Source organism: Myotis daubentonii, chromosome 1, assembly GCF_963259705.1.
Source record: "Myotis daubentonii chromosome 1, mMyoDau2.1, whole genome shotgun sequence".
Taxonomy (NCBI): Eukaryota; Metazoa; Chordata; class Mammalia; order Chiroptera; family Vespertilionidae; genus Myotis; species Myotis daubentonii.
Window position 1 is genome coordinate 30569131 of NC_081840.1, and position 13353 is coordinate 30582483.

The 13353-nt window shown below is 40.2% G+C and overlaps 1 protein-coding gene across 8 annotated transcripts in view; it reads right to left on the reverse strand.

The window, feature by feature from the left end:
- Positions 1–13353, reverse strand: part of SYNE2 (spectrin repeat containing nuclear envelope protein 2) — a 316273-nt gene that overhangs the window by 247529 nt on the left and 55391 nt on the right. For all 8 annotated transcript variants that reach the window (XM_059693959.1, XM_059693921.1, XM_059693929.1 and 5 more), the window contains exon 2: positions 6616–6745. In XM_059693959.1, the coding sequence (XP_059549942.1) occupies positions 6616–6694 (79 nt within the window). In that variant the 5' untranslated portion in view covers positions 6695–6745. The remainder of the gene's footprint in view (positions 1–6615; positions 6746–13353) is intronic.

Here is a 13353-nt window from a genome sequence, read left to right on the forward strand (position 1 = left end):
GTGTCCTTTAATGGCCAACAAATTTATGGCCAATATTTACCTGTTCAAAATAAGTAACTTAAATCCGGAAAATATAACATGCCCCAAAAAGTTCAGAATTTCCATTGCACTCATTTAAAATATCACAAGATGAGTCAACCAATCAGTGAATATCACTTATTATTATGATCAATTATTTCTAATTTGACTGTTTCATGGGTCCTCCACCTGCATCATACCTTTATTCTTTCCATGACATAGGACATTCTTACGACTTTCTTGGTAAATAGTATCTTTTATCTACAACAATTTATCGTAAGCACATCAATATAAACTAATATTTAATGGCCTTATTATTTGATACTAGTAAAAAGCTAAGTGAAAACACACTAAATAAAAAGACAGCTAATAATTTGGACATTATATATGCTACCACTATTATCCTAAGCATTTTTACTACTAAACCTTGGAGCTGCTCTATCTTATTACCATATTCAATAGTTGCAAAGTCCTATGTGTCTTCCACCTTCTGGCTTTCTCATCTGTCCCATACTTTCATACTCACTGCTATAACCCCAATCCAGGGTAATATTGTCCCACATCCAGATATTTGCCCAGCTTTCATACTAGTTTCTCCAAATCCATTTTTCTTAGCCTTTTCAAGTTTTACTTTAAGGTAAGTCTTACCTTAAAACTGGATTAATCTCCTTAGCACACAATCTTGACCTCTAACCTGCATTATACTCTCATCCTCAAGACCCAATAGCTACCTACCACCTAAAAGCAAAATTCCCAAACTTCATGGGTTTGATTTCAATTCCCTTAAGAATTTTAATCTGAAAAGTAATTCTGAAGGATCCCTACATTGGTCTCCCATTAAACTGATGGCAAACAAAGTCCCTTTCAACTTGAAAATTCTGTGATACTTATCCATCTTGTCCCCTTACTATTTTCATAATCATATTAATCCAATATTTGAAAGGATTGTTCCCTGAATATACCTTCCCTACCTGAAGACCTTAGGAGAAATGTTATTTCAGACAAAATGTGCATTTACTATTTTTCTTAGGATAAAAGAGAAGGAAGCACCTATTATTATGCCAGGTAAGAAATTCAATGGAAAGATTTAAAGAAATTCTATAATAGATACCTTGGTAAAGCAAATAACTTTTAAAGACAGCCAATCATTTTAATAGCTTGAACTTTCATATATCAAATTTATTGAAAATAATGACCATCCAACCCAGCTGATGTAGCTCAGTGGTTGAGCATCCCCCCATGAACGAGAAGGTCACAATTCGATTCTCAGTCAGGGCACATGCCCAGGTGGTAGGCTCGATCCCCAGGAGGGGGCGTGCAGGAGGCAGCTGATCAATGATTCTTTGGCATCATTGATGTTTCTATCCCTCTCTTCCTCTCCCTCCCTCTCTCTAAAGTCAATAAAAACAAACATATTTTAGAAAAATAAAATATGGACCACCCATAGTAGTACAAATTATACTAAATTCTATTTGTACATTATCTGCTCAAACTCACAAACACCATTTCTTTCTTTTCCCAACAACCCAACCATTTCAAGGCTATTCTCCTCACAAGACTGAGAGAACACAAGTATCTTCCTACAAAATGGGCCTCAAACGTCCCTTCATGAGGACATTCTCCCAAGATCACACAAAAGATGAGCAAAAAGAAAGATGAAGTCACTTGTTTATTGTCTCGCTCTATGAATTTCAGCAAAGCACTTCCTGATTCCTTAGGCCTGATTCCGTGTAGGCCCTGCACACATGGGATATGTTTTCATAGCATATCAACGATGAATCACCACATTTCAATGCAGACATCTTAATCTTTTCTTGAGCATATTATTCTGAGTCAGGGTATGGCCATAATTATCTCACCTTAGATAAGTTTTGGCTAAAATAAAGTAGGCAGTATATATTAAACAGGCCTGTATCTGCCTCTAAAAATATATTCTAAAATGGGGGGCGGAGGGGAACAAATTTTTCTTATGAGCAGTGATCCTTAGCCTCTCATATTACCTAAAATCTCAGTTCCACATTACTCCAAGGATCATTAAGCACATGTGAATTCTGTTAAATGCAACTCTCATTACACAGTAAACAAAGCCAAATGCTTTTTATTTCTCCTTTAAAATTGAATTTATTGGGGTGACATTGGTTAATAAAATTACATAGGTTTTGGGTGCACAATTCTATAATATATCATTTGTATATTATATTGTATGTTCACCACCCCAAGTCAAGTCTGCTTCCATCATTATTTATCTCCACTTTACCCTCTTCCAGCTCCTCCACTCCTCTTTCCCCTCTGGTCATCACCATACTGCTGTCTGTGTCTATGAGTGGGGATGTGGTTTTCTTTTTTTTGCGTAATCCCTTCACCTTTTTCACCTAAAACCCCAACCTCCCTCTCCTTTAACAGCTGTCAGTCTGTTCTCTGTATCTATCAGTGTGTCCCTATTTTATTTGTTTGTTATTTTTGTTCATTAGATTTCATATATGAGTGAAATCATATAGTATTTGTCTTTCTCTGACTGGCTTATTTCACTTAGCATAATGCTCTCCAGGTCCATCCATGCTGTCACAAAAGATAAGATTTCCTTCTTTTGGGGGGTTGAAAAGAATCATTATAAGTCTGCTGATAACAATATAGAACTTCAGGAAATCTATTTGTTTCACAGTTAAGCTTTCATTCTATAGTCATGAGAACTTCTTGATTGATATCCCAAAGGGTACCTGCCTAACGTGCCCAGCGTCAACTTCACCACATTATAGCATTAGCGCTCCACCTCTCCCCCCCAGAGCAACGCACCCAGCACCATGGTCCCTGAAATACAACACGAAGGAAAATCCCTCACACTGGCAGTGAATGTACATCACCTTTCCACTGCAAACATCCCATACTCATCTCCTATTGTAAAGCAGACTGCGTAACTTTGTATAATTCAAAACACAGTATGAGAAACTACTCATTTCTTAGTAATTTGTTAATTATTTTGAACTACTTGAACCCGAGATCATTAATATTACTTGAAGATGCCCATCTACACTTTAACTAGGAAAATTTGCTATGGATTAACTGGAATAAGACTATTGGAGTGAATTTTCCAGAGAAAGTTGTTAGGGAAAATCCCTCTTTCAAATTGTTCTTTGAAATGTGTCAGAGGGGGTGTGGTGCAGTGGAAAGAAAACCCAGCCCTGTTGCTCTCTAGCTGTGACTCCGGGAAAGTAATTCCATCTTCCTGAGAGACGGCTTTTCACTGTGCCATAAAGATAAAAATCTCCACCTCATGGTCTGGGCGGGGTGGCTCAGTTGGTTGTGCATTGTCCAGTGTACCAAAAAATCGCCAGTTCAATTCCCAAACACACATGCCTGGGTGGCAGGCTTAATCCCCAGTGGGGAGTGTGCAGGAGGCAGCCGATAGAGGTTGTGCTCTCATTGATGTTTCTCTTTCTCTCTCCCCTCTGCCTTCTTCTCTCTCTAAACATCAATTTGCAATCTATATAAATAAAAGCCTAAGCAACTGTCCAACTGTTCAACCTTTCAACCAGTAGCTATGACCACCAGGGGGCAGACTCTCAACGCACAGGCATGGAAACATGGAACAGGCTGATGAATCTCAGAAGGAAGGCGGGGAGAGGGCGGGAAGAGATTAACCAAAGATCTTATATGCATACTAGAGGCCCAGTGCACAGATTTGTGCACCCGTGGGGTCCCTCGGCCTGACCTGAGGGGATCAGGTTGAAACCGGCAGTCCGACATCCCCGAGGGGTCCCGGATTGCGAGAGGGCACCAGGCCTCTAGTTTTTTTATTTTTAAATATCCACCTCGTAACGTGATTGTGAGGATCAAATGAGATACTGTATGGAAGCGTGCTAGAGCATGTACACAGAGGTCTGGGGAGGCGCTCTGCAGTGGGGAAGAGACACTAAACACACTAACACTGTAAGTGCCAAGATAGGTGCTACGGGAGAACAGAGGGGGCAGCGCAAATCTCAGTGGAAGAGAGAGTAAGGCCCAGGGGGAGGCTGACGGGCTGACTGTGGGATGGATAAGGGGTAGAGGAGGAATATAAGAGCTGGACTTCTCCCAGTGGGGAGAGGAGGCAGAGGAGCTGCAGGGGGACAACCTGAACAAGAGCTCACAGGCAGGGGGAGTCTGGCCCCTTAGGGAGCTGTGGGGCAGGAGCAGTGATTGTGGAATGAGGTAGGAGATGAGGGCAGAGAGAAAGGCAAGCACCAGAAGGATGCCTGGGAGCCACACCAAGAAGCCTCGACTTTACCCCACATGTGACGGGAAGCCACTGAATAGAAGTGTCAAAGCAGAACAAAACAAAATGGTAAAAAACAGGTTTCTCTTTAATAGTTTTTTCCTCTCAGCCATGCAGTTTCTACTCTAGGTATGTGCTCCTGGATAAGAAATCCTTGGAGGCAAAGATTTTGACTGTAAGTATGTATTTAAAAATCATAACACTGTGAGTCCTGAAATAGGTGCTGTGGGAGAACAGAGGAGGCAGCGCCAATCTCAGCGGTTTACTGAGCTCCTACTCTGTGCCGGGCACTGCCTAAGCCCTTTGCACGCTTTATTGTTCATCTTCAAAGCACAGTTGCAATATAGGCATTATCATCCCTATTTCAAGTATGAGGAAACGGACTCAAAACAGATAAAATCGCTTATGCAAGTTCAAAGAACTAGCAAGTGGCAGAGCCAGCATTAGAAATTAGATTTATCTATTTACTGATGCACCGCCTTCCTGATACAGTTTAGGTCCATGACTTACTACCTGCATGCCACTAAAATGTCAGAGAAAAACAAGAACATTGATTTTTTTCCCCGTTACATGAAAATTTGATTACAGCTCCTTACAAATATTATATGACACTATAAAAAATGGACTTATTGAGAATTTTTTAAATTCTTACCTGAAGTACTACCTTTCACATATTATATGTTTCTTAGTCTGTACAAATTACATGATAGTTATTTTTTAAAGTCTGATGCATATAGGTATAGCCTATTGTAATAGCTATTGACCACAAAGTCAAGAATCTAATCATTCAAACACACTTTTAATTAAAAAGAAAATAACAGAAAGTCATTTTGGGATCTTATCATAAATGTCTCAAATAAATGTAATGTACAGCATGGGAACGGTAGTTAACAATACTGTATTGCATATTTGAAAGTTGCAAAGAGAGTAGATCTTAAAAGTTCTCCTCACATGAAAAAAAGTTCTGTAACTATGTGTGGCAATGTATATTAACTAGACTTACTGTGGTGATTATTTCACAATATATACAAATATCAAATCACTATATTGTACACCTGAAACTAATACAACATTGTATGTCAATTATACCTCAATTAAAAATTATTAAATAAATACCAATAGTAAATAAGTCAAAATCTATGCCTTCTAAGTAACATTCCAAGAGTGCTGCATAACACTAGTCATAACCTTAAAATTACGTTAAAACATATTGCTAGCCCTGACTGGTTTATCTCAGTGGATAGAGCGTCGGCCTATGGACTGAAGGGTCCCAGGTTCGATTCCAGTCAAGGGCATGTACCTTGGTTGTGGGCACATCCCCAGTGGGGGGTGTGCCAGAGGCAGCTGATCAATGTTTCTCTCTCATCGATGTTTCTAGCTCTCTATCCCTCTCTCTTCCTCTCTGAAGAAAACCAATAAAATATATATTTTTTTAAAAAACATATTGCTACATAAATATTTGCAAAAACTTACCAAAACTTTATTTCCTCTACACTAGCTAACTACTCAGCTCACAGATTTGCTTTATCATCAAAGGTGGAAAGTCTAGTGGCTAATGAATTTTCAAAGTACAAAACAAATATTGCCAAACTCCACAAGAAGCACTTAAGATTCACATGACTGAAACATCTTCATTCACTTATATTACTACTATTCCTTTCTATTGGTGCAAAACAGGATGTACATTTAAAAGAAGCTATGTGCAGAGGGGTGGGGGGGTGGGGGCTGAGTGAAAAACGTGAAGGGATTGAGAGCTACAGATAGGTAGTTACAAAATAGCCAAGGGGATGTAAAGTCCAGCATAGGGAATATAGTCAATACTATTGTAATAAATACGTGTGGTGTTAGGGGGGTACTGAAAATATCGGGGCAACACTATGTAAAGTATATGGTGTCTAACTGCTATGCTGTACACCTGAAACTAATAATATAATAACAGTAAATGTAAACTGTAATTGAAAAAAATTGTTTTAAATAATGAATGAGTGAGTGAATAAATAAATAGATAAATAAATAAAAGAGGCTATGTGCCAAGATGCAAAACAAGTATAAACAATGCCAAGCAAACTGTGGTAACCATTTAATTTTTACTGCAAAGACAACAGAAAAACAGAAAGAAAGAATATTCATACACTCAGAGTGAGAAACTAAGATACCTAATTCCTTCCAAGTATTCCTTACTTTCTAGAGAGCTGAGCTAGCAATAAAACATTTAGGTAGCATACTGAAAGGTTCTACAATTGGAAAAATACGTAAGAGAGGCAGAAAGCAGTGTGATCTGTGGATAGATGAGGGAAAGGTTTCCACAGCTGACACGGGGGGGGGTGGGGGGCAATTTTAATTACCTTGCAGTGAAATATGGAGATCATCGATGCCCCAGGAAACCTGCTCATCTTCGGTGGGAAGCACAGGACCGGAAGCCATCCTTCGACCCAATGGAGATTATAGCATGTCCATCCCAGTGAAAGAAGTGAACTAAAAGTAAAAGGGGTACGTGCTCATTAGCAACTGCAGCTCTGCATTTCCCATAAACACGCATCCACAGAGAACAACAGAAACCAAAAACTGCCCTCCAAAAGAGGCCGTCTTCCAGTGACCGTTTCCTTAGTTCATGAGGAACACAGTGGCTACGCCTTCTTTTCTGAATCATAATCAAGATTTTGCCCTGTGACCTATTCATGCTCTCTGGAGCTGCTGGCAGAACTCCCAAAGAGCCAAGCCAGCATTGTGGATTCTAAACTCGTGGTGAAAAGAGAAGCTGCGCAGTTAAGTTCCATATCTGGTCTAGAGGAAGTCAAGTTTGACACAAACTGGTGTTTTAGGCATCTTTGTGTATTTTATTGTCAGCCTTCACCCTGCAAGAATTTTCTTTAAAACTTTCACTTCTTTCCTTCTCCATAAATGTTGCCATTTACTGGAAACAGTAAGAGCTAACCCTGCATAGCTGGCAAAGTGAAACTAAAAAAACTGTATCAAGAAGGATGTTTTGGTGGGTTATCTATTAGACAGAATTATTTTCCCAAGTGCTTGTCTTTCCACCTACACGTGTCTTTCTTTAGCCCCACTTTGACTCTTAAAGAATCCTTCCAGTAAGAGTGATTCTTACTCTGCAACTTTTTAATAGTATTGCTTCATATATGTTTTTGCCACTATTAGTGTCCTGGGGTCTAAGAATAAAACATTGACTTCTCCCATCCAGATGATGACTTTCCTATCATAATAAAGTTAACCAAACATATAAAATGTATTAGAGAATGGAGGGATGGATAAATGTGCAGATATGTGGTCAAGCAAATAGAGCAAAAACATTAATGGTAGAATCTACATGTTGAGTATATGGGTGCTCATTGTAAATTTTTTTTACTTTGTTATATATTAGAAATTCTTCATAATAAAATGTTGGGGGAGGGGGGACTAGAAATATATAAACCTGAGGCCAACAGTTAGATACATTGATATTAAATATCCAATAGACCACTTTAAAAAAAATGCAAAGAATAAAAATCATTTAACAGTTAATGCTAGCCTGACTTCAAAAATCTTTTCAATCCTGTCTTCCCCACTGTTTAGTATCCTAAACCTTTTTACTATCTCTCCCAAAGATTTTTACCTACCAAATGAACTGCTTATTAATTAATAATTAATTGTTTTAGCCCTGACCGGTTTGGCTCAGTGGATAGAGCGTCAGCCTGCGGACTGAAGGGTCCCTGGCTCGATTCCAGTCAAGGGCATGTACCTTGGTTACAGGCACATCCCCAGTAGGGGGTGTGCAGGAGGCAGCTGATTGATGTTTCTCTCTCATCGATGTTTCTAACTCTCTATCCCTCTCCTTTCCTCTCTGTAAAAAATCAATAAAATATATATTAAAAAATAAATAAATAAATAATGGGTTTAGTCCCTGGATTAAAATGAGTCAGAGCCCGCCTGAGGTAACAGTGTTACTGTACTGAGTTGATAAGATTCTATCCAAAATAAAAGCTGTTTGTTAGTTCAAGTGAGCCTGTGTGCAGCCTGAGGACTGATAAAGGCACAAATGTCCTCAGCTTCTGATGTACCGAGGCCCTCCACTCCCCCTTCCCACACCAGGCGCTTCTGAACGCAAAGTGAGACAAAGCACGTCTTCATCATGCCGGGAGAAAAACTGAATTCCAGGGTGAACTTCCTGTGGGCACCCGCTATTCCACACCAGGGCTAATTACCAGTGAACAAAAAAGGATGATAATAACAGCGGCAAACTTTCATAGCACGTACTATATACAGGCACTGCTCTAACCACTTCGCGAACAGAATCTCATTTAACCATTATAATAACTCTACGAGTTAAGAACGGTAATTATCCCCAGATATGAAAACACAAAACGGAGAGGCACAAATGTCACACTCAGTTGTCTAAGGACACAGAGCCAGTCAGTGATGAGCTCACATTGGAACCCGGGCGGTTTTGGTTTAAGACTTATGTTTTTTACTTATTTGTCCTTCATTTCCTCAACAAGCATTTTACATGTGCTGGACCCTGCTTTCAAGGAATTCAGTCTTCTGCGAATGACGAATGGAAGAGTGAAATCCTCTCAGAAGTGTATGTAGAAGTTGCTATGGAAGCAAAGGAGGAGTGCCCATCACGTGATGCTGGACACAGATGTGACTGTCAGGAGTATACTTATTGTAAATCAGCATTTCACCCCAAATAGTCCCATTAGCATTATTCAGATACCTTGAATTTAATAAGAAAGCCACTCACTGCCATCATCAAAGACAAGCCAGCAAATGTATTTCTATTAAAAATAAAAACAGAACAATAATGGAGAACCAAGATGGCGGCGATATAGGCAGACGTGTCCCAGGTCGTGTCCCGGAGCAAATGGAACGAGCAGCTGAAGCTAGTAACACTCACACCGAATTGGCGAAACTGCTCAGCTGGTGAGAGGGTTTACAGCCGGGAAGAGCAGAACTCCCCTGGTAAGGTAAAAAAAAACCAGGGATTTGGGCAGGAAAGTTTGCCAGACCTCTGAGCCCAGAAAGTCGGAGGGAGACCGCGTGGCAGACAGCCGCGTCCCTTGGGACAGGCACAGCTCCTGACGGGGGAAAGGAGAACCGCGGGATTCCTGGTGCCGCCAGGGAAATTGAGAGCTGGGTTCTGTGATCACGGAGGACTGAGCCTAAAGGGGGCAGCCTGAAGAGCTGACCTGACCATGCAGTCCCGGTAAGAGAAGAAGCTTACAGAAACCAAGCCTTCCCCGTTTCCGCGGCCGGCATTTGTTTGTTTGTTTTCACTGAATCCTGTTCATGGGACATTTCGGATACAGACACTCACCTGTGCTGAAGAGAGGGAGAGTGTGCTGGGGAGTGGAATCTGGGGAGAGACTGGGGAAAGAGGGGGAGCCGGGAGAGGTGGTAGTGAATTGAGTGCTGAGACACCCCAGAGACCCCAGCCGCCCGCTCCTGAGAGGGAGTCTCCTCCCCCCAGCCCCCAGGCAAGGAGCACAGCCACACCCAGATTCCACCCTGTACGAGATCAAGGATTAAGATAACCTGATCAGTCCCTGGGAGTTAACAGGGTCTGGCCTATAGGGGGATTTTCAATCCCAGCAACAACATAGCGCCGGTAACTAACTATTACGCAGTCAGCTCTGGGCAGTGAACTTCCACTGGACAGAGAGGCCCTATAGCCTCAGAGGCCAACCCCAGAACACTGCCACCCAGAGGCTGACCCACAAACTGACTCTTTGCTAAACACAAAATAAGGCAGTCTGGGAAATAAATGCGACATGCTTTAAAATAAGGACTGTGGTTTACAACACAGAGGAACAGTATATCGCAGGGAAACTCAACACTCTCCTGAATACCTGGAAGGTCTAAGGCGAGCCACACTGAAGAATAGAAGAAACGAAGGACCTTCACTACTGCAATTTTTTTTCTTTTTTCACTTTTTAACTAAGAAACCAATTTTTTTTCATTCTTTTTTTTTCTGTTCTTTTTTTTTCTTTCTTTCTTTTCTTCTTTTTCCATCACCTGATTTTACCCTTTTAATTACTACCTTCTTATTTTTAACCAGTATTATTACTGCTACCGTTTTACCATTTTTTAAAGTGCCATTTTATTTTTTCTTTATTTTATTTTGGGATTAGTGTTCACCATTCTATTTTCATCGTTATATTATTGGTTGTTTCTAGTTTGCATTCATATCCAGGGAGCTGTTGCTGGAATTTGTTGGGATTAATGGCTGTTCTATAGGAGTATTCTCCTCATATAAAAAGTCTCTTCCCTCTTCCACTTCATTCTCTCTTTTCGCTCTTTTTTTTTTTTTTTTCTTTTCTCGCTTTTATTTTCCCCCTTCCTTTTTCCCAATTTCATTTTTGCACTCCCTTTTTTTGGTCCCTACTTTTCTTTTCCTTTTTCTCTTTGATCTTTTTCTCTTCCTTCTTCCTTATCCCCTAATTCTCTTAATTCAGGTGGTCACCTTTAATTGGGGTTATTAATATCGTGAATATATTTGTGTATAGTGCCTGGTACGTGGTGCCTTGTTGTGTTGTATTTTGTGCCTTTAAATCAACGCAGCAGATCCAAGCAACAGCAACCTCCTGAGCACCTCATCCTCTGCTGAGGAACAGCAGCTGTACGTGAAACCTCGCCCCACCAGCCGGAAGAGCCACCACAGCTGTGAACAGCACCCACCAGAGGAGCTGCTGCCAACTGAAGAGCAGCTGCTACCGCAACCGCCCGAAGAGCAACCACGGACCAAGGAGTCACTGCCACCAAGGGAGCAACCACTGAACAACTTAACGTCTAGATATGTCAGTGAGATCAAACATGGGTAGACAAAGAAACCCCCAAAGGAAAGAGAAGGAGGACTCTCCAGAAAAGCAGCTAAGTAATACAGAGGCATGCAACATGACAGATAAAGAATTCAGAATAAGGATCCTAGAGTGCATAAACCGGATGGAGGAAAAAATCGACAACCTCTGCAAGAAGCAAGAAGAAACAGATGAAAAAATCGATAACATATGGAAGAAGCTAGAAGAAACAGATGAAAAAATCGATAACATATGGAAGAAGCTAGAAGAAACAGATGAAAAAATCAACAACCTAAGTAAGACCCAAGAAGAAATGAAGAGTGATATAGCTGCAATGAAAAACTCCATTGAAAGTATCAACAGTAGACTAGGAGAAGCGGAGGACCGAATAAGTGAATTAGAAGACAAGGAAGCAAAACACACCCAAAATGTACTGCAATTGGAGAAAAAAATTAAAAGACAGGAGGAGAGCCTAAGGGAGCTTTGGGACAACATGAAACGAAACAACATACGAATAATAGGAGTACCAGAACAATAGAAAGATGAACAAGGATTAGAAAACCTACTCGAAGAAATAATATCAGAAAACTTTCCTGAGGTGGGGAAGAAAAAAGTCACACAAGCCCAGAGAGTCCCAAACAAGGTGAACCCGAAAAGACCCACACCAAGACACATCATAATCACCATGGCAAATGTTCAGGACAAAGAGAGAATCTTACAGGCTGCAAGAGAGAGACGGAAAGTTACATACAAGGGATCTCCCATTAGATTGTCAAATGACTTCTCAACAGAAACACATCAGGCCAGAAAAGAATGGACTGAAATTTACAAAGTGATGCAAAGCAAAGGACTGAATCCAAGAATACTCTATCCAGCAAGGCTATCATTCAAACTTGAAGGGGAAATAAGAAGCTTCACAGACAAAAAAAGACTAAGGGAGTTTGTCACCACCAAGCCAGCAATGCAAGGAATGCTAAAGGGACTGGTATAAAAAGAAGAAATAAAAAGCTCAGAAAGAAAACAGCCACACACACACACAAAAAGAAATGGCTACAAACAAGTACCTTTCAATAATAACTTTAAACGTAAACGGACTAAATGCTCCAACCAAAAGACATCGAGTGGCTGAATGGATAAAAAAACATGACCCATACATCTGCTGTCTACAAGAAACCCACCTCATTAGAAGGGACTCACACAGACTGAAAGTGAAAGGATGGAAAAATATCTTTCAGGCAAATGGAAAGGAAAAGAAAGCTGGGGTGGCAATACTTATATCGGACAAAATAGACCTCAAAGTGAAGGCCTTAACAAGAGATAAGGAAGGCCACTTCATAATACTAAAGGGATCAATACAACAAGAAGATATAACCCTGGTAAACATATATGCACCCAATGTAGGAGCACCCAAATTCATAAAAAAACTCCTGGAAAATATCAAAGGAGAGATCGACAACAATACAATCATAGTAGGGGACTTTAATACACCATTGACAGCACTGGATAAGTCCTATAGACAAACAATCAGCAAAGATACAGCAATCCTAAATGACTCACTAGATCAGATGGACTTAATAGACATCTTCAGAACACTTCACCCCAAAGCCAGAGAATATACGTTCTTCTCAGGTGCTCATGGGACATATTCAAAAATAGACCACATATTGGGTCACAAGCAAAGTATCCCCAAATTCAAGAAGATTGAAATCATAAAAAGCGTCTTCGCAGACCACGATGGCATAATATTAGAAATAAACTACAATAAAAACAACCCAAAATACTCAAACACCTGGAAGCTGAATAGCATGCTACTAAATATTGATTGGGTTACCAATGAGATCAAAGAAGAAATTAAAAACATCCTGGAAACTAATGACAATGAAAACACAACAATCCAAAACCTATGGGACACATTGAAAGCAGTCCTGAGAGGGAAGTTTATAGCTCTACAGGCCTATCTCAAAAAACAAGAAAAAATGGTAGTAAATCATCTAACTCTACAACTCAAAGAATTAGAAAGAGAGCAACAAGAAAACCCCAGAGTGAGCAGAAGGAAGGAGATAATAAAGATTAGAGCAGAAATAAATGACATAGAGACCAAAAAAACAATACAGAAAATCAATGAAACCAAGAGCTGGTTCTTTGAAAGGATAAACAAGATTGATAAACCTCTAGCCAGACTCACCAAGAAGCAGAGAGAGAGGACCCAAATAAATAAAATCAGAAACGATAGAGGCGAAATAACAACAGACCCCACAGAAATACAAATGATTGTTAAAAAATACTATGGAC